The sequence below is a fragment of the Rattus norvegicus genome, chromosome 3 (genome assembly GCF_036323735.1).
Source record: "Rattus norvegicus strain BN/NHsdMcwi chromosome 3, GRCr8, whole genome shotgun sequence".
Lineage (NCBI taxonomy): Eukaryota > Metazoa > Chordata > Mammalia > Rodentia > Muridae > Rattus > Rattus norvegicus.
Genome location: NC_086021.1, coordinates 109,405,610 through 109,427,196, shown reverse-complemented (window position 1 = coordinate 109,427,196; position 21,587 = coordinate 109,405,610). Strand labels below are relative to the sequence as shown.

Sequence of the window (21,587 nt, the reverse complement as noted above, 5' to 3'; positions counted from 1 at the left end):
TCTTTAAGCTAACTAGCTCAACTCATTCTAACAGAGAAAAAGAAGACACAAGTGAGGCTGGGGGAGTAAATATGCACACCTTTTTCATTAGTACCGGCTTGTCTGTGACTAATGTTTTCATTCTAAAATCACGTCAAAAGATAGCATACTAAGTGAGGAATAAGTGAGGTAACCATGGGGGCTTCAGGTCAACTTGAATAGGGTGCGAAGGTCCTCAGCAAACACGGGAACAGCGGAAGTTGTTATCTGGGAGCAACAAAGACTCACTAGATTAGGTAAAATGGCTGCAACTGCCTTGCTACCACTTAGCCAACTGCGTGGTCTGAAAGAAAGCTTCTGAATTTACAGATAGAAAGCCAAGTGAAATGGACCCTGACTCCAAGTTAGATGTCCTGCCCAGAATGAGTACTGGAGACTTGTAAGTAGAATTCCCAGTTTTATCACATTTGTGTCATCTCTAAGGTACTGGACAGTAACTGCCAGGGCATGTGCTGTAGGCAGGGCAGTGCGAGACACTGAGAAGAGGCTCAGAAACGCTTCCCTAGGATGAGAGCACCAATACCACACTGTGTGGAAAATGCTAAGTGGCATTTTGAATAACTTTAAGAAGATATCAAGTCCATTGAGAGACAATACTGCCTTTCTCCACAAGTATTTCTGTGGCTTCTACTCATTCCCATGACCTTAAAAGTCTGTGTGTCAAAAAAAGTCTCTCTGTGTGTCTATCTATCTATCTATCTATCTATCTATCTATCTATCATCTATCCATCTATCTATGATCTGTCTGTGCACTCATTAAAAAAATCTCAAGTCTAATGTCTTTCAAATCAATAATACAGATATTTCATGTTTGAGTATCCTTCAGATAACAAACCCCCCAAATACATGCTGCTACTTATTATTAATGGAAGGTTATCAGATATTTTAGAAGTATAAGCAGAAGATGATCTAATTGATTAACCATCATAATTCTATCCCTTATCAACTGACACCCAACTATTGCTTTAAAACCGTATAATGTCACTCCTGCCCCTAAGCGATTCATATCCATCTCATAATACAAAATAAATCCACTTCCTTCCTTAAGTCCCAATAATCTCTACCATCTCACTACTGTTCAGAAATTCAAAGTATTTTCTGAGACTCAATGCAAACTCCTAGACACATGAGCCACTGTTCAATCAAAAGGTTCTATACTTCTAATATTGGTGTACAGTAAACATTTCCATAAAAAGAGAAATGGATCCAGAGCAAGCCCAAAGCCCAGCACAGCAAAAGTCAAACACTACAGCAACTAGGGAATAGGCTGTCCTTTATGAGCTCCAAGAGGCTTGAGAAGCCCTGGCCCTGTGGCTCTCTGTCCTTCAAACTTCATCACCAGATTTTCTGGGTCTCTAGAGAGAGCAGTTGTTGGGGTCCCAGTTACATAGTCAGAGCAGAAAGGAGTTCAAGTCAGAATAAAATAAATGTTTACACCTCTAGATAAACTTGTGGTGACTTTTGGCTAATCTCTTTCCTCACCATCTTCTAATTTTTATTCTTGTTATTATTTTAAATTAATTATTATTCTGTATACTCTTCTTGATTGTAAAAATGGTCTATAGTGAATCGCAATGTAATATATGAAGAGTATATTTGCCTTTTGGCAAATTTCAGTCATGAAATATTTGTGAAAGCCAGGTTACCCAGTGAGGAAAAGTTGGAGCTGGTAGTCATTCTCCACAAGAGTTCCTGAGCACTACAACAAAGCACACAGGCCCAACGAACGTCAATAGAAGTCGTTATCCTGTGACCTCGCTGTGATTGGAGCTGGGGCAGCGAGGTATTAGTTTCAATACTTAGCACCCTCTTTATATCTACCCAATCTCACTCATCACCAAAAGCAAGGAAATAGCTTGTGACAGTTTGGGCTGTGTTGGGAAAAGGCATTAACGTTCTCACCGAGGCTTTGTGAATTCTGAAACCCAACTTAACACAAAGCCAGTGCTCACAGACAAGTGGGTGATGGCCTCTTTTCTCTTCCACACTTTTTCTTGTTGGGTTCACGGTTGAATTTGGTGTCTCTGGGCTAAAGCACGTGTGTTGTACTCTCTCAAAGGTCATCATTAACCAGAAATGACACCAGCTGAGTGTCATTTCTTAAAGTCCTTAGTGAAGTCTCTTTTTATCCCTTTCCAGCCAATAGGATTCTGCTTCGCCCATGTTTTCCAGCCCTCTGTGGGTGTGAATGAGGTGCTACCCATGTGAAGCTATGCTTGGATGGCACACACTGCTGTCTATTCATCCAGCAGCAATTTGGAGACTGGGGCTTAATTGGCTATTTGATCTTAATCAGTATTGTCTTGGGCCTCTGGGACACTGTGTCTTTCAAATAGCACTTTCCGGTGCTTGGATGGCCTATTTAAAACTGCCCATGTCCAAGAGACAGTCAAAATTGACAAATTTCAGAAAGTCTTAGTGGTTTACGTGTCCCAAGTCAACCTGTGATAAAGTGGGCCACTTACATGATCTGAGCAGCTCAATAAATATGTTGCTGTGTCTGCTGGGTGTTTACCATCTTTTTTTAGTTTTCCCCAAATTTCAGGGATTTTTTTTTCCCGAGTCATGGTCAAGATGGACATGGAACTGGGAGGATAGCTCAGTGAGTGAGATGTTTGCTATGCAAGGGTGAGGCCTTGAGTTCCAGCCCCAGAACACACGTAGAAAAGGTAGGTGCTATGTGCTTGTAATTCAAGCAGTGGGGAAGAAAGGATTCGAGGAGCCCTCTGTTTTCCAATTAGTAACCCCTGCCAAACTGGCAAAGTCAGTGAGAGACACTTTCTGAAAAACAAGATAGACAACTCCTGGGAAAAATACCTAAGGTTGCCCTCTGGCCTCCACATGTATGTACACATGGACATGTCACATATGCACAGACACATACAGATGGGGGGAGGGAGGGAGCCAGGGAGAGAGAGAGAGAGAGAGAGAGAGAGAGAGAGAGAGAGAGAGAGAGAGAGAGAATCTAAACTACTGGGTGAAATATCTCCCAGTAGTTAGCAGAGTCAACTTTTCAAAGAATAAGAAATTTCACTATGAATATCCCTGGACAATTCTGCTGCTTAGCCTTGAGTGTTTTGAGTTACCTTGCAAAAGGGTCCTGAGGTGCCGAGCACACTCAGTCCTTGGAGATTCCAGCCAATGTCTGACATATAAGAGGCATTCAGGGCCCAGTGTAGTGCAGATTTATGTTAGCACTAGGGAATCTGAAGTGGGAAGATCTTGAGTTCAAGAGCAGCCTGGTATACCTAGTGAGACTCTCACTGATTAATCTTTGTCACCATTAACAAAGTTCTTGTTAGTGAAAGTCCTTGCCAAGAAGTCTACCACATGTGACCCTTCCTCTGTACTAGGAAAGGGCTAAGGTTAAGAGGGTTCTATGGCTTTGTCAAAAGGAGGAGACAAATATGCATTATACACCTCTGTTTATCCCAGTATCTAGTTTAATGGGCACCCAAAAACATTTCTAAATTAGTCTGTGAAGTGATGATGGTTTCAGTATCTATTGTGCTGTAATGTTGATAAAATTGAGTGGATACAATTACACGAAGCTCAGAGGCCGGGCTACATTAAGAATAGACAAGCTGCGTATAGAATGGATAGAACAGCTTGCATCTGTAATCCTGGTATTTGGAAGCCCAAGGCAGGACTTCTGGGAGTTACACACCAGCCTAGAATGAGTTCTAGAACCAGCCTAGGCTACAGAGTGAAATCTACTTTTAAAAAATGGAATAGGAAAACTGGGGTACTGGAGAGGTGGGGAGCTAGTTCGTCCAGTTAAAGTGCCTGCCACACAGGCATGCAGACCTAAGTTTGGATCCTCAGCACCCACTTACCATCTGAATATGATAATGCACTTTGCAAACTCAGTACTTAGTGGGTGGAGACAGGCAGAGCCCCAAAAGTTCACTGGCTACTCAATCTATTCAAGCAGTGAGCTGTTTCCATGACAGGCCCTGCCTCAAAAATATAAAGTGGAGAGGACTGAGAAAGACACCAGATGTTGACTTCTGGGCTTTATAGGCATATTCATATATGCACCCATGCATATACCACATGAACACACACAGAGAGAGAGAGAGAGAGAGAGAGAGAGAGAGAGAGAGAGAGAGAGAGAGGGAGAGAGGGAGAGAGAGACTAGAGAAACTAGGCACAGTGGTGCATGCCTGGACTCTCAGGACTTGGAGGTTAGGGCAGGAGCATTGCAAGTTTGAGGTCAGACTAGGTGACATAGTGAGACCCTATCTCAAGAAAAACTGTTAACACATGGATACCAACAGGAATGCTCTGGAATTTACAATGATGATGCTGTTTTTACATTTTGAAGTCGCTGGGGATCAGTCGAAGATTGTTCTCAAAGGCAGGCCCTTAGACAGACAGGAGTTTTGTGGCCTGCATCTAGGGGTGGAGTTCACCTGGGGCTGTGGCCACAGGAATATGTGTCTCCATTTAAGTTTAATTCGTTGTGCCCACTCTCAGTGGGCATGCAGCCCATCCTAGCTCTAATGGATTACCTCTTAACCCAGGATTTGCATTAAATGTGCTCCTGCATTAAGTCATGCCTCAGGGACCTCATCCACCAAAACAAAAGTCGAAAGGGCCAGGACAAGCAACAGGCAGATGGACACAGTCTGCTCCATCCCATGTTTGTGGGAGCAGTTCAGCCAGTGAGTAATTTGTATGCCATCACCTGTTTGCCCAGTATTTGGGGGGGACATTGTTTGCTAAACTCTGACTAACGAAACACTCTCCTCCATCACATAAACTCTCCAGAACCCCACATGAAACAGGAGACAGAAGGGAGGACGAAAGGGGTTGCCAACTAGATGGGTATAATCAATGAATGATCAATGATCTATCTATACAGGTATAGAAATATCATGTAATAGTCCATTAATTATATATTAAGAGGGAGGAGAGGAGGGAGGGGAACTGTGGTTAAGATGTATTAAAAGAAAGACTTATTTTCAATAAAAAAATTAAAAATCTTTTAGATACATAGGGAAGAACATGTGATTTAAAAATAAAATATTAGATTATTATAAAATGAAAAATATAGTCATTGTTTCCTCCATGTTCCAGATCTTAGTAAGATTCTATCCTAATGTATCATTTACATTACTGTCATTACTCGTCATTATAAATAATGTGGGATATTTTAATGATTTATTTACTGTAACTTTATAATAAATCTTAAATGGCATTTTAGTTAAAAGGAAGTATTAGTAATCATAAATTGAAAATAACTGCTTCTAATACTCAACTCTTGTCTTACATGAATCTCCAAGCTCCATCCCTCCAATAACCTAGCATTGTTTTTCTAGAATTTCTAACTTGGAAAATGGAGGCTCATACATGTTAAATCATTCATTCAAGACTAGGAAATGCAAAGTCACGGTCTATTCAAAGTCCTTCACCTTAGACCTTCGCCCTGGTGTGCACCATCTCCCATTAGACAAAGATGTACCTATTCCCCCTATGTTCCGGATAACAGAAGTCTTTGGAATTGGGGAAAAGGTGGCAATTACATTTTTAAGTTGCCCTACCTGCCCTGTTTCTAGATAGCGTATATCAATCAATCCCGCCACATTCCTTTACCCATCTATGATGGGAAACATGGCTGCTGCCCACTAGGGGTCTCCTACACTCTCTTTGCGTCAGCATTCTTGTTTCCTTGGACCTCCCAAAGTTTCCAGTGGCTCATTCTGATGAGAAACTCGGGCTGCTGCTTTGAAGCTCAGGAATAAAGTGGGCCTCCCATCCTGCTCTTTCTCCCTGGTCCTTGGGACAGACCAGTGGGAAACCTTCGGAGACTCCAAAAACCCCAATGAGTCCAGATTCACCGTTTTACTTTAATTGGGGAGGACCGATCCGTTTTGTTCCAAGGAGCGTCAGAGCTTGCAGTGTGAACATTGTGACTGAAGATTTAGCCCATTTCATCAGCCTTCATTAGGATGCAGGGGGAGAGCCCAGCTCTGTCAACTGGGCCAGAGGAACAAAGGCAACATGGAAATTGGAGCAGGCGATGAATCTCTCACTCTCCACTCTTTCAAAACAAGATTCAGACCATTTACTAGAAGACTGCTTTGTCCCTGGGCTCCATACAATGAAACAGGAACCCTCAGAGGAAAGAAAAGGACCTCGGTTTCTCACACGGTGGCCCAGGGATCCTGGAGGTCGCTGAGGGTGTTGGCAGGAGACAAGTGGGCCTGAGCACTAAGGAGGGGCCGTTCCCTCTAGTTAGGTTTCTGAGAAGGTCACTGGAGAGCAGGGGAAAGATTGCCATCTTGGGAAAAGATTTAGGGAAGGTGAGACTGCGAGGGTAACATCTACAGGCTGTTCTGCGGGGGGCTTTGGCATCCTCCTGACCACTGGAATAAAGACAAGCCTCATGAATCTAGTCAGGAACTCTCTCCTCAGACTGATGGGTTCCTTTGAGTAGGAGTTCCAGTCTGAGGAAACTAGCATCTAGTTTCTGAAATACAGGTCCCAGTTCTTATTTTGAAGCGCAGTAGTTGCACTAGGGATCATCCAGTAGACCTGACACAACAGTGGGGAAAGCCCATTAAGGGAAAACTAGTTACTTAGGGTCAACAGGCTGGGTGGAGTCACAACATTCCAAGCTACCCCAAGAATAAAAGAATTAATCCTGACGGATTGGTCAATCACCTGGCTGAGGTCCATCTTTCTGGAAGGCAGTAACTCTCCTAGAGGCAGGCTTACTTTAAACCATGCTAAAGAAATAGGAAGAACAATTACCCCTTTAATGAGTGTCTATACTTTTTCCTTCCCAGAATTCCTGCTCCCTAGCATACTCTGTAAAAGAGCACACAGTCTGCCTGCTTTTCTGAACCGCTCACAAAGCCCAGCCTTTTCGTTTCTTCAATGCCTTTTCCAACCATGCTTTCCCTAACACTGGGGGCTTCATTCTCCCTCTAACCCCACTCTGTATCATGTGTCGGCAGCCACATGGCTGCCCTCCATGCTGGCTTACCTCAAACAGTATAGCTTCTTTTCCTTTTCCTTTCCTTCTCCTTTTCCCTTTCTTTTTCCCTTTCTTTCTTTCTCTCTCTCTCTCTTTCTTTCTTTCTTTCCTTCTTTTTTCCTTTCTTTCTTTTTCCTTTCTCTTCTCCATTCCCCTCCTCTGGACAGCTGTTGAGAGATACAGCTTGCCTGATCTGGAATTTTTTCCTTTATAACTAATAAAATTATCCTCTTTGAATAACTACTGGCTTTGCTTGACTTTCAAACTTTTCCTGCCTTTTAATCCTTTAATCAGCAGAGAAAAAGGAGTCCATTCCTACAACACCAGATGATATCAGATTAACTAAAAGCATCTTCTAGTGCCCTTTTGGCAATGTCTCTCAAAAATATAATTATAGATGCCCTCTGAACAAACTGCAGCATCTGGGCATTCAAGTCACATGTGAGCAACAAAATAATACCAGGAAATGGAGTACAGCCTTCTCCATAATAGCAAAGTATTTAGAACAATATTAACTCTGTCTAAGGAATTAAATGAATGCATATTTTCATAGCCACTATAGAGTTGTTGGCAATCATTTTGTCTGGGGAAATGCCTATAACATGGGCATTGACAACACGTTGAAAGTTCATATGTGTGCTTTATGCTTGTTTAAAATAGGGTCCCCCCCCCGTTACTGCTGACATTGGCCCAGATAACAGCAGGAGTGTGTTTCCTGTGTCTTCCGTCTGCCACAGGGTGCATCCTCAGTCAGTCTGTATCCAAGTTACCTTCTTCCCATGTTGCCAAATGCCATCCATGTGTGAAGGTGGAGGGCGACTTCACCCAAGTCGAGCATCACTGGTTTAAAGTATGGTTTAGATAACTAACTTATCTTTGAATATCTTAGAAAAATTCTGAGATAGACCTAGTATTCCTCAAGGTGGCTCCTATGGAAAAAAAGATGGCTGAGGAAAAAAATGTTTTATTTTATTTTCTACTTCTGAGACTGTTCAACTACTTAAAAATAAACGTGTATTATGTATGTATGTATGTATGTATGTATATGTTTGTGTATATTAATGTGTATGTACAGGTCATGGGCATATGTGAAGAAAACAAAGGACCCCCACACCACCACCACCACCACCACCACCACCACCACCACCACCACACCACATACATAGACTGCACACACAAGGCCCAGCAGCTTCCAGGAATTCTGTCTTTCCCTCCAATATCCCCTCAGGAGCACAGAGATTACAGAAGTACACACTCATGCATCTGGCTTTATGTGAGTTCTGGGGGTTTGAACTGAGGTCCTTGCACTTGGGTAGCAAACACTTTACCCCTGGAGCAGCATCGAAAGTTCCCATTTGACTTTTTACATCTGTGTTTCTTCTGGTGTTAGATAGAAAACCTACTCATTTCCACTCCCATTCATAGACATAAAACATGAGGAGAATGACTAATGTCAAGGACTGTGTTTGGAATGGTGGCGTAGATGAACCTCATTTAGGGGAAAGGACACAGAGTTGACCAGAGGTTATCAATCACCTGGACTCTCACCATACTACATGGTAAGATCTGCATCTGAGAGAACACAAACTAGGAGAGAAATGTGTGACTCTGCCTCCTGGCTCTGAATTTGCTGCAGACCAGGCTTAAAGACATATTCATAAATGACAGGACTCTCATGCATGCTGGCTTTGGGGATCCTTGAAGCTGCTTTTAAAAACAAGTTTCTGATCCAGTTTGGATATTTTGGAGTTTGGAGATTCTCCAAATGTTTGCTTGTGCTTCTTGTTAATTTTGAAAGAATTCCCTCGGGAGAGATGGTTCCAGCCCATTGATACCCTCAGAGGGAAAACAGAAGTGCCACCCCATGGATCTTGCCCTCCTCATGCACAGACTGCCACATAAAAACAGTGTCTAAGATCTGTTCAGAAATAACAAGGTAAGCTGCCGCGGCTGGACTTTTGTGATGTCTCCCCCACTGAGTAAGTTAGAATTCACCCTGCACTTCCTATCAAGAAATGCAGACCTAGATCTTACTGAAAATAATAAAAATTTAACTTCCCATATGGATGTTAGCAAGCGACAGATGAGATGGCCACACTCAGCTCTTCACCCAGCTGCAGCTACACAGTAGTGGAAGGAGGGGGCGGGGCTTACAGTTTTTGAACTGGAAATGGAGAGTTCATCCCCTTGCCCATCTTCCTAAGTGATGGCGGTTTGCTTGCTTTTATCTCTCTGTGGCCTTGTTGCTTGCAGTACTGGGATCCATCCCCAAACCTTGCACAGGTAGGTCAGCACTTCATCACAGAGCTACGCCCCAGACTACCCATGCATGCTTTCGCCATAACTTCTGCAACAATTTACCTTTCTCTGCGTGTTTGAAACATTGTTTTAAAGGCTTCTCTGCCTTATGAGCTCATGGTTTGTGTTTCCCTAGCCTTACCTCTATGGATCAAAACTCTAGCCAGCCATTCAGAAATGAAGCCTTCCCTTTCGTCAGGTCCCCTTCTGAACCTCAGGGTTGGCTGTTGTGGAGATTCTAGACTGTATATACAAGTCCTTGAAACAAGGAAGGAGCCCCACTCTTCTCATCTGCTTCATATAACACAGAAGCCTCAAATGAGGGAGGGTCCGTGATTCCCAACCTCATTTTCTAAGCCTCTTACACAGCGATGTTCAGGCCAGCTGTGCCAAACCAGGGTTTTTAGCAAGACACAGTGTCATGCTCAGAGACCCACTGTTGAAACTGCATTTCCCATCAGCACTTTGTTGTAAGGAATGCTAGTAATCATTTACTGATAAACACTTCAACTTCCCAGACAGCAGAGGACAGGACATGCATGTGCTGGTTAGGGATGACTAGAGCAAGCTCTATTGGTTCTCTGCCCTTGAAGCCCTTCCTCCAGTTCTGAAGTTCCCCCATTGAATTGACCTGTATGATTGCAGGAAACTGATCCTGGGTTCCCGTAACTGTACAGCGCAGCTGCTCAGGAAGCTAGGCATATATATGTTCTGGTTTCCTCTCTGTTGCCGGGATAAAGTGCTCTCACCAGAAATAACTTAGGGAGGGAAGCATTTATTATCTTGCACTTTTTGGGTCAGGGTGCATCACCGAGGAAAGCCAAGACAGTAACTCAAGTCAGGAACCTGAAAGCAGGGTGGTTTGCTCTTCCACACAGCATGACTTCCATGCAGGGAACTCATTGCAGCCAAGGAAGTGTATCAGAAACCATGGAAGAAAGCTGCCTGCTGGCTCATTTGCAGACTCATGCTTAGCTAGTTTTCCTAGTTATCCCAGGAGCACCAGCCCAGAGACTGGTGCCAAGCATAGTGGGCTGGGCCCTGCTACACGGATTAACAATGGAAACAATGCCCACACACATGCCCATAGGGCTGTCTGATCTGGGTAATCCCTCAACCGAGACTCCCTTCTCAGGAGGGTCTAGGCTTTGTCAAGTTGACAATCAAGCAGAGACAGCATGTCACATTTCCCTCCTTCCCTAGGGCAGCCTTGGCTACTGACTAATTGCTATGTGGCTAGAAGAGCCCAGTGCCCATGCCTTTACTTCATTGGAATTTCCTATTTCGCCACCACCCAGCACTGGGCCTCCAATTTTTCTTGAAATTGCTTTTCTCTTGAATTCTTTCCATGTCTAGGCTAGTTCTCCGAAGCCATAACATCACCTCTGGGAAGCTCGTCCTCAGAGCCTCACTTGCACACATCCCATCCCTGGATCTGTTCTGGGGAGCCCTGCCTAGGACGTCCTGCTCCTCCTCTTGTCCTCAAACCTCCATTCTCGTTTTGCACCCCTCATTCTGCATGTTTGTCATCACAGGGCGATAGCTGAAAACAGTGTCACTAATTTTAGGTCTCAAACTTCTGCTAGAACACACATTGTACCCATCTTGGTTACCAGACACCATAACAAATGATTTCTGGTCATGATTGGGAAGTTCTTCTTTGTCAGTGGCATGGTCCTCAGCACCACACAGCAGAGCTGGGCAGTTGTGATGCCATGGTGCACATGATACTCCCCAAAGCAAAGGACGCGCCCTGCTAGACGTATGCTTAAACTCAGAGGGTTCAAGTTTCTCTCTTCCCTGGCAAAACCTCAAATCTAGTATCAAAAGGGAATCATGTTTGTTGTCCCTCCCTCCTCTTTGGTGTGCATCTTTTTTTGGAATCTGTTTCTCCTGGTTTCCATCATCTGGAGGGCCTCAGGTAACTGAGGGCTGTTATTACTCTGCTTCTGGCTGTCCACAAAAATCAAGGATCTAGTGATTGAATGGTTGAGCCAAAACATGATACCAGGACTAAAAATGTACATCAGCGGAAAGGTGTGCTTTGCATGCATGAAACCCTGGGTTCAGTCCCTAGCATCCAAACCAAGAAAAAGGCATATGAAGAGAGAGAAGGAGGAGGAAAGGAATATGGCTTATGGGACTGGGAGGATGGCTCTGCGATTGAACTGCTCTCTGTACAGGCATGATGATCTGAACTTACATTCTTAGCATCCATTTATTTAAAAGTCACCATGACAGTACACATCTTCTGTGCCAGCTCTGTGAGAAGCAAGCAGGAAGATGGCCTTGCTGTCTAGCCAGACTAACTGATCCATGAGTCCCAGATTCAGTAGAGAAAAATAAGGAGGAGAGGGATAGAGGAAAATACCCAACATCAAACTCTGTTCTTCATAGTCACACATGTGCACAAGCATGCACGTGCACACACACACACACACACACACACACACACACACACACACAGAGCATGAAGACAACCCAGCTCCCCATATGATGTTCCATCTCAGACAGACCACTGAAGACACCAAGAAATCATAGTGTTGTGAGCCCCCAAATCTCTTTGCATCCCACTAATGCCCTTAATCCTATCAGTAAGCATACTCACGGTTTTCACAGCGGGGCCCAGTGTAGCCAGCCAGACAGGCACACTTGAAAGACCCAGTGGTGTCAAGGATGCATGTACCATCATGAAAACAAGGCGATGAGGAACACGCTGAAATGGAAAGGTATCCGTCAGTGTCACCACCAATAGCGAATCCACCTCCCCATGCCTGTAATCTGAACTGGCAATGCCCCCCCCAACTTCTTACAATGTTTTTGCTCCTTTTACTGAATTCGTGCTGCTGTGATTTTGAGAATGCAGAACCCGTATAGCTATTAAATGCCAAATGATGTGGATGCTGCTTGACATGTCTGAAGCACCCGAGAGTGTGCTCAAGGTACCCAACATGTGGTCTGAGAAGCATAAGGCAAACCCACGGGAGTATTGCATCAACGAAAGCAGCATCATGAAGGGCTCTCCCACAGGGACTCAGTAGCTCCTCCTCAAGGTTACACAACCAGCAAACAAATGCTGGAGACAAAGAAAGTCTTCAGTGGTGTAGCTGCCTGCAGATTGCAGAGGCCACTCAAGTGGTGTAGCCTTTGGGAACCATCACCCATGCTGGCAGATGCTACCTGAATGGAACCCCTCACCAATGTTCCTGCAAGAAACCCTAATTAAATCATTGCCTCACTATGCCAGAACCAAATGGGATTTACTTTAGGCTCCCCAAGATTCAATAGGTAATGGCTCGGATTTCTTTACTGCACAACTTTTTTCTTTTTTGTTCTTTTTTTTCGGAGCTGGGGATCGAACCCAGGGCCTTGCGCTTCCTAGGCAAGCGCTCTACCACTGAGCTAAATCCCCAACCCAACTTTTTTCCCCCCAAGATTTGTTTATTATGTACAGTGTTCTGCCTGCATATATGCCTACATGCCAGAAGAGGGCGCCAGACCTCATTACAGAGGGCTGTGAGCCACCATGTGGTTGTTGGGAATTGAACTCAGGACCTCTCTGGAAGAACAGCCAGTTCTCTCAACCACTGAGCCATCTCTCCAGCCCTACTGCACAACTTCTTAGTTCAGTGACCTACTGTGCACACATAATATTCTAAGTTCTAAGGACACACATAATATTCAATCTTTCCAAATCTTAATGAAGCTCAGAATCTGTGGTTTACTGAGCATCTTAGGGACTTTTTTTCTGCAAAAGCCAATGAGAAACATCAGTGTACATGTTAGCCATCATTCCTAATTCATTCATGCTTGTAGAAGAATTGTATCCCTTGACTCAGTTCAAAGAAATAGTAGTGAGGGCCCCAGAGAAAACCAGATACACAGGTCTTCCTATTTACAAGATCAAGGCTATAGACAGGAAAGTGGACCATTTTAACCTGAAACATAATGTAGTTAGTTTACTGCGGACAAAAGAAAAGCTGCAGGGCAGTCAACCGAAGGAAAGAGACATAGCTCAACAGAGAAAGAGAAAGGTATCGGAGGAGAGAGAATATGATGAAGGGCCTGCAGGATAGATTTTGAAATGTAGGTTTGGGACATGTGACCCTAGCCAGAGGGAATAACTGAAGGATAAGCAGACAATTAGGAGTGCTTGAGGGACAAGAGGTTGTACTGTCTGTTGTTTGACAGTGTTCCTCAGAAGTGGAAGATGCTTCTTCAGTCACAGGGCCATGGGCTGGTGAGTTGCCACTTCCCACAGTGGCTACCTTGACAGCCAGCTCTGGCTGCTTGTTCCAAATATCCACAGATGTTTCCTGATGTGTCTCTTCTGTCTATTCTGAGGGTGCCATTCCAGAATGAGGGTCTAGCCACATGCTGACCATCCTCCACTCCAGCAGTAAAGCATCTTTCCCTGCACAGCATTATGGGGCATAGCATGGGAAGGAACCAAGCACTCAATCAGGTACAACTGTGAGGAGCTTCTGTGAGCACTGCTTTCCAGAGGGGGATGACTGGGCAGCCAGGAGGCTGGTCTTGGAGGAAGGAAGCCTAACCCTAACCCCTCACCTCCTCCTTCCCTGAGACTCTCACATTAGATATCCCTCTCAAGACCTCCTGGGAAAGCAGACTGCCATCTCTCTGCACTCTCACTCCTGCTCAGTAGCTTTGAAAATTGACCTTAAAGCAGAAGCTTGTTGTAGAAAACATGATGAATCCGGACTCACAATAAGAAGAGCTGAAGTTACTCCTTAGAATTCAGAGTTTTGTTCAGAAGGTCAAATCCTACCTCCAGACAGGACCAAATCGGAGCAGAGAGGACAGGATTGAGGTTGATCTTGCAGTAACCAATAAATGACATTTAATACTGTAGTTTAAAACAATTTTTTTCCTGGGCCTGGAGAGATGACTTAGAGAGAGAGCTGGCTACTCTTCCAGAGGACTCTGGGTTAATTTCTAGCACCCACATGGCAGTTCACAACTGACTGTAACTCCACTCCCAGGTGATCTGATGTTCTCTTCTGGCCTCTGTGAGCACCAGGCGTGAACACTGTACACAAGCATGCAGACCAAACACACATACACATAAAATAAATAATTTAAAAGATTTATGTTATGTTTGTGCATATGCTGTCTCTGTCTTCAGAAACACCAAAAGAAGGCATTGGATCCTACTACGAATGGTTGTGAGCCACCATGTGGTTCCTTGGAATTGAACTCAGGACCTCTGGAAGAGCAGTTAGTAAGTACTCTTAGCCACTAAGCCATCTCCAGCCCCAAATAAATATCTTTAAATCTTGACAATTCTGCAATGGATGTAATGCATTTTGATTATTTTTACACCCCCCATCAGCCTTTCATGCCCCCTTCTAGTCTTACTAAACCCCTTCCTACTTTCATGTCTGGTTTTGGCTTTGTTTATTTTTGTGACCAACTGAGTTTAATTAGGATTGCCTGAACACAAGTGGGAGTTATTCCAGCAGCATGGGCTGGACTTACACTTTTGATGCCTGTTTACAGATTCCTATTTAGACAGTTATTGAGTATTTAAATTGTGCATGCTTTTCTTCCAGAATTTCTTTAAAGATTAGCCTATCTTCCCCCCCCTTTATTATTTCTTAGAAAACTGAGACTCACGAAGCAGAAGAATCTTTCCAAAGTCATGAATCTTGGGTCACAAAGCTTCCACAATTGGTCTCTTCACATGATTGCTAGAGTCCAAAGTTTTAAAAAAAAATTCTAGGCTGCACCTTCATACCTGGGGGCCCTCAGTATATAACACAGCCCTACTCCCAGTTTTGGATGAGCTTCACTGAAGAGGAAAAAGAAAGTCCTTATCGTTCCTCTTTTCTCCTCACTTCGTAAGCTGCTTCTGAGAGTTGGGTATCCTCACTTTGAATAAAGATGAACGAGGAAACATAGAAAGGTGCTTTTATGAAGCAAACCATCCACAGCTAAATTTGTCTCTGTGCTCTTTACCTGTGATCTCCTCAAAGGCAGCGTGGAAGCCATCGAAGTTCTTGGAGCCATCAGAATGGAAAAGGACATGGAGTGAAGAGCCAGTGCTCCTGATGGGAGCTGGCCTCTCGTTGCCACAGAGACGCTTGATAAGAGGGCTGTCGCTGTTATCCCCATCACGGACCTCAACATAGTCATATTGGCACATGTAGTCAAACTCCAGGCTCAACATGCTAAACCTGCATGGGGAAAGAATGACAGAAAGGTGGGTCCGGGTCTGTCCTAGGGGTGAGTTCAAGGTCAAATGATGACTTCACAGGCATACTCAATATAGAAAACAGATGATAAAGAAAGAGACATGTCACCAGTGCTAAATAAAAGGAATAAGAGTAGAAATGAACTCAGATGGAGAAAAAAAATGCCTACTGTCTAGTAATGTCTTTTTGAGAGTCTGATTTTTGAGCCATGATTCAGGTATTACAACAGAGTCAGACTCATGGTGGTCATGAGAAACTCAGGTCTAGAGAGGAGACTCTCTTTAAGTGTAGAAGTCCTGGTGGTGGTCACGAATGTGGCACGTATGAGGACCTGACAGAAAGTCAAGGCTACCACAAGGCTGCGAGAGAAGGGACGGTGAATGCTGAGGCCAACCACGAGTGCCAGAGTTTTATCCTGCACTCTGGGGAGCTCCTGTTTTCTTTTAAGTCTAATAGTTAGGCACTGTCAGATATCAACAAGGGGATGATGGCAAGATTTCCAATGTATAAAGATCATGGTAGCTACTCTAAATGGAAGGAAATGGTAGCATTGGTCAAAGTAGATGTAGACAGACTACACAGGACCCAGGACCAGGAGAACTGGTGATGCTGGCTGTAAAATTGTGACAGTGGACACAAAGGTTTGTGGATGCCCTTGAGATTATTTTATAGACAGGAAGACAGACTTGCATAGCAGTGTGGATCTAGTAGGTGCTGTGAATGGAATACTGGGGATGGGCTTTGGAAAAAACACTTTACATATGCCTCCAAATGTCTCCACTGTTTCAGCTGTCCCTGACTAGAAGGTCCATATTTAAATAAGTGGAAAGAAAGCCCATGAGTCTGTGCTTCTCTGGGACTCCTGAATAGCTGACACATTTCTAGATCTTATATTTTATTTTAGGAGAGGTTTATTTTTGTGCCCTAAGTCTTGGAGACACCCTCAGAGGCTCTGAAATAACCATTTGTCTTGGTCCCTGAACTACTGAAATATTCACTTGTAGCATTTAGCACCTGCTTTCTCAGACCCAGTTCAGAGCCCATTAAGCAGGAAGACTATGGGCTCTCACTGGCTCCTTGGACCAGCTTTCCTCTAAGAAAGCCCAATCACTGAGCCTTGTTCCCAAGCCCAGGTCCTTGGGTTGAGGGTACAGCAGATACCAAGTATCAGGTTCTAGAAAGGATTTAGGAAGGGATCTAGCTTGCTTCTCCCTTTCGCTTTTTGGTACCATGTTGCTCCTCCTGAAGGGCAGGAAGCTGTCTAAGAAGCTAGATGGCATGAACGGTTCACTTGGAAAATACTAAGAGCTCATAACTCAGAGGACCAGAGAACTTAACCTCCTCTACCCTCCCTCACCACTGGTTAGAGAAGAACAACATCCTCAGATGTTCACATCTATGAGTGATAGAATCATCCACTCCTCTAGGAAGGAAAAGGAGAAGTGCTTCCAGGAGGTAAAACTATACCGGAGGGGAGAATGGTGTCTGTGTTTCATCCCTGGTCATCAGGACACAGGACTTTCCATCTCACCAGTGTCCTTATAGGCTCATATGCCTTATACCTGGGCCCAGACCCTTACCTCAGCTGGATGATAAACCCAGGTCTGGCATGAATGGTCCATTCACAGTGAGCATTTAAGGGATAGCTCTCCAACAAGATCTGACCCTTCGAAGCTCGAAGAACCTGGCCACATCCTGAAAAGAGAAGAAAAAAATCGAGACACAGATAGTGAGGTCAACAGAAGAAATATGGGAGAAGTATGTTTCAGTCACTTTTATCAAAGGACACAAAAGGTCACAAAATGAAAGGACAAAAGGAAGGATGTTAATGGTTCTTAATCTAGGAAATTTGCATAATTTAATCCATTCATTCCACTCAATCCTGTGGGATAGGGTGCTACCATCCCAGTTTTCCAGTCTTAACCACTAAGAGACAAAGGCTGACCTATATCTCATGTAAAGTCCACAACATGGGATCCGCTGCTTCTCCATGACTCCCCTCATCCTCTCACTACCTCCTGCAGAAGACTCAGGACATCACTTCTCTCCCCTTCCCACATGGTTAGACAATGTATGTATTTACATGTTCTGTGACCAGTTATGAATTTGTTCTATGACAAACTATGTAGTAAATTCTTCCTTAATGCACAACACTAGAAAACACAAATGGCTTTCCATTAAATGAACTAGATCAATGAAATTCACTTTTTTCTTACCCTCATGTCTGCTTGTTCAAGCTCTCATTAGGTCTGCCAACTAAAAATGTAAACTGTGGATAAAAAGCAAGTTCCTGGCTAAAGCAAAAGCAAGAGCTAGAAGCATCCCACTGCTGGCTTCCCTGATCCCATAAACTTCTTCGAAAGGCAGCACCGAGGTTTGGAAGTCCCTAACAGAGGAATTCTTCCAGTTCCATGTTAAATGTCGCGTTAAGATACACCCTGTTTTTGAAAGATGGTTTGTGATAAACATTTTCAGTTGATTTTAAAGAAAAAATTCATTTGAATACCATGAATGAATGGTTTTCTTCATCTGATCTTGGCAAATTGTGACTCAGTGAGCCAATGGAGTCTATTCTCTGTTGCTATAAATGAAGTCTCACTGGGCTGGGTGTGGGGTGAGTACCCAGGGAGGCTGAGGCAGGAAGAGAGTACATTTAAGGATAGCCCAAGCTACAAAGCAAAACATCATTAAAAAACAGCAACAAAGTTTTCTTGCCCATAATCACGCCCATCCACTGATATACTATATTTGGTGATTCAGTCAAATTCACAACAATAACAGAGTTGAGAAGTCACAAGAGATACTTGGATCTCAACAAATTAAAATACTTACTATCTAGACCATCCTAGGGGAAAGTTATTTACTCCAGTTCTATACAGAAATCAAAATGTCATAAACTCTAGATATATAGTAGATCCATTCCACAGCCATTCCTCTGAAAAGCTAATCCCAAAGCTATATAGAAAAATGGTAATATCAGTAGGTATCATCCATGGTCATATGACAGACAGTAGAAATATGGATGCAGTCTTAGGGAAAGAGCATACACCCTACTTTTGACAATGGTGAGGCCCAAGGCTTTAGTGAATGACTAAGATGTCTAATTTGTCTCTTCACTGAGATGTGTAGCACTACCTTGCTCCACCATGAAAAGTGGTGGACTCCTGTGAAGGTCCAGGCTCTCCCAAGTTGTCCTGCATACAACCTTGACACCCAGCATTCTATTCTCCAGATAGCTGCCAGACCTGCCCTTATTATCTTAAATGAATAATAATAGTAAAACCTCAGATTGTTTCACTCAATTTAAGCTCACCAAGAGTGAGCATCTTCCCATGTGTTGTATAGCATTGAAACATCCCGTGTAGAAAAAGTGGAGGATGATAAGACTAATGAAGAAAAGGAAGCATGTGCGATGCAAGAAGCTAATGAAACTTACAAGGCTGAGGATGCTCCAGAAATTTACAAGGCCCCTCTCCAATGTTAAATGTACTAAGAATTCCCGAGTAGAAGAGACTCTCTGATGGGTGAAGCTGCCTATAATTTGTGCAGCACGTGGTTGGCTATTCTAAGAATTTTATTTATTTTATACTTAATTTTGGTTTTATTTTTATGATGCAGCTGTCATTGAGTCAGTCATCCACGTTCCTATAAATAATTCCACATATGTACTCCTCCTGACAGTAACCCAGGCAAACTCACTGACTTATCTATGCCCTATCTGGAGTGGACAGACATTTGCTCACATCTCCCCAGGGAAAGTCACACAACTAGTCCACAGCCTTGCCTTGTTGACTGTATGACGCCACCTCTTAATCCCAGCCATCTGCCTGCCCATTCTGCTCCAGCCACACCAACCTTCTGAATGCAAGACCTTGAGCCTGCTTCAAGTTCAACCTAAGAAGCTCATAATCTCCCTTCCATTGACAACTAGAAGCCTCCTTTCAGTTATCCATGGAAATGCTTGCCCCCCCCATTCTATAGTCTAACTTAATCATGTTTTGTTTTCTTTATAACACACGTCACAAAGTTGAAATTTTTGGATCTTTTTTCCTTACCTATTTTGGTAGAATAGTACCTGGAATGTTCGTTGAGGAAGGAAGGAAGGAAGGAAGGAAGGAAGGAAGGAAGGAAGGAAGGAAGGAAGGAAGGATGGACAGATGGATTATACTACTATAAGTTAGGCTCTGGTTTAAAGCTATACCAGGCTTATTTCATTTAACTCTCATGATAAACCTAGGAAATAATATTCATCCTCCCATTGCATAGGTGCTGAATACCAAAGATAAGGGGGTAATGTCCCAAGCTCTGATGGCCAACAAAGGATACTGCAGGGCTCTGAGTGAGGACAGAAGTGTCAAAGTCCAACTGTCCTTTGAGGCTCAGCTTCAGTGTCATTAGCTGTGCAGCTTTGGACAGGTTACTTCACCTCTCAAACCTCAGTCAACCTCAATCCCATGTGAATAAAGTAGTACTCAGGCTGTATGGTTTGTGAGACTTCAGACAGATTACGCATGGAAGGGGCAACAGGAAAATCAGTGAAAATCAGCAGGTGCTATTGGGTGCCAGAGCAGGGGTTTGAATGTGGATCTGTCTAGTCTTGAATGAGACATTGTTCTCCCTTAGGGACTTTCTGATCTAAGCCTCCCTCACTGCCTCAGGAAGCAGAAAGCCCTTTCCTCCTCTTCCAGAGTACCTCACGTGAAGTGTCTCCCACCGGAAGCACACATTCTTCCTGCACACCTCACTTTTTCTCTCGCCCACATCTGCCCATCTGTTGCAAAGCAAAGGAAGTGCTACGTGCTCCCCTGGGTGTGAGAGACAAAAAAAGAAGCTTCCCTGCACAGCCTCAGCCCGCTAGAGCCTGGCAGCTTCCTAGCCTGCAAGGTGTTAAGTCGCAGCTCCCCTACAAATCTCCTGCTGGGAGCCCCAAGTTAGAAGCAGCTTGAGGGCTGCCAGCCGGTCTCCAGTTGCATCCTTTCCTCCTTGTAGAAGCTGGAATCAGACAGCCTGTGTCTGTGGGCCCTCCCCATCCTGGTCTCCTTGGTGAAGCTAGGAAGCTCTAGTGTTTCCTGCAGACTCTGGAGGGCTTGGAGCCCCCAGTCCCACCCAGGGTAGGCTGTACCACTTACGCCTGCCCTAGAGCTGTCCTCCAGAGGTAGCCAGAATTGCAGAGCATATGCAGGGGCTGGACTCCTCAGCCTGCTGTTGCCTCTTACTCTGAAGGGGAGGGACTGTTTGTCTCCAAGAGGAGGAAGTTTCCAGCCAACCAAAGACAAAGAGGCCACTTTCTGGAAATGTGCTTGTAGAAGGGGCGCTGGGCAGAAAGGAAAAGAAGGGACCCCACTCCCTCCTCCACTAGGGACTCCCTCTGCTCCTTTCCCACTTCTGCCTCTCCTCTGGAGTTGGCTGATCTGGGTGCAGAGGCAAACTTATACACCTCTCTGCCCAGGACAGAACAGTGAATAGAGCCAGAGTCCCTGCCAAGGAAGTGCCACTGGCCAACCAGGCAGGTGGTCCTGAGTTAAAAGACCAGAGCAGGCTCAGGGCCCAGAAGACTTGCTTGGGTTCCCTAATGATGTCTTACTGTGCATAGGCATGCTCTTGTGTGTATGTGTGTGTGTGTGCGTGTGCGTGTGTGTCTGTATCTGTTTCTCTGTGTGTCTGTATGTCTCTGTCTCCCTCTGTCTCTCTCTGTCTCTCTCTGTGTGTTTATATGTGTCTATGTGTCTGTGTGTGTATGCCTCTGTGTGTGTGTATGTGTGTGTGTGCGTGTGCGTGTGTGTGTCTGTATCTGTTTCTCTGTGTGTCTGTATGTCTCTGTTTCCCTCTGTCTTTCTCTGTCTCTCGCTGTCTGTGTGTGTGTATGTGTGTGATCTGTTTCTCTGTGTGTCTGTATGTCTCTGTCTCCCTCTGTCTCTCTCTGTCTCTCTCTGTGTGTTTATATGTGTCTATGTGTCTGTGTGTGTATGCCTCTGTGTGTGTATGTGTATGTGTGTGTGTGTGTGTGTGTGTGTGTGTGTGTGTGTGTGTGTGTCCAGACTATCCCCCAA

General features: G+C 44.3%; 1 protein-coding gene across 2 annotated transcripts in view; it reads right to left on the bottom strand.

Annotated features, from left to right (window-relative positions):
* Window positions 1–21,587, bottom strand: part of Pamr1 (peptidase domain containing associated with muscle regeneration 1) — a 103,185-nt gene that overhangs the window by 16,399 nt on the left and 65,199 nt on the right. For both annotated transcript variants that reach the window (XM_063283704.1, NM_001107755.3), the window contains 3 exons: window positions 17,118–17,232; window positions 15,302–15,519; window positions 11,931–12,038 (listed from right to left, as the gene is read on the bottom strand). In XM_063283704.1, coding sequence (XP_063139774.1) covers window positions 11,931–12,038; window positions 15,302–15,519; window positions 17,118–17,232 — 441 coding nt within the window. The remainder of the gene's footprint in view (window positions 1–11,930; window positions 12,039–15,301; window positions 15,520–17,117; window positions 17,233–21,587) is intronic.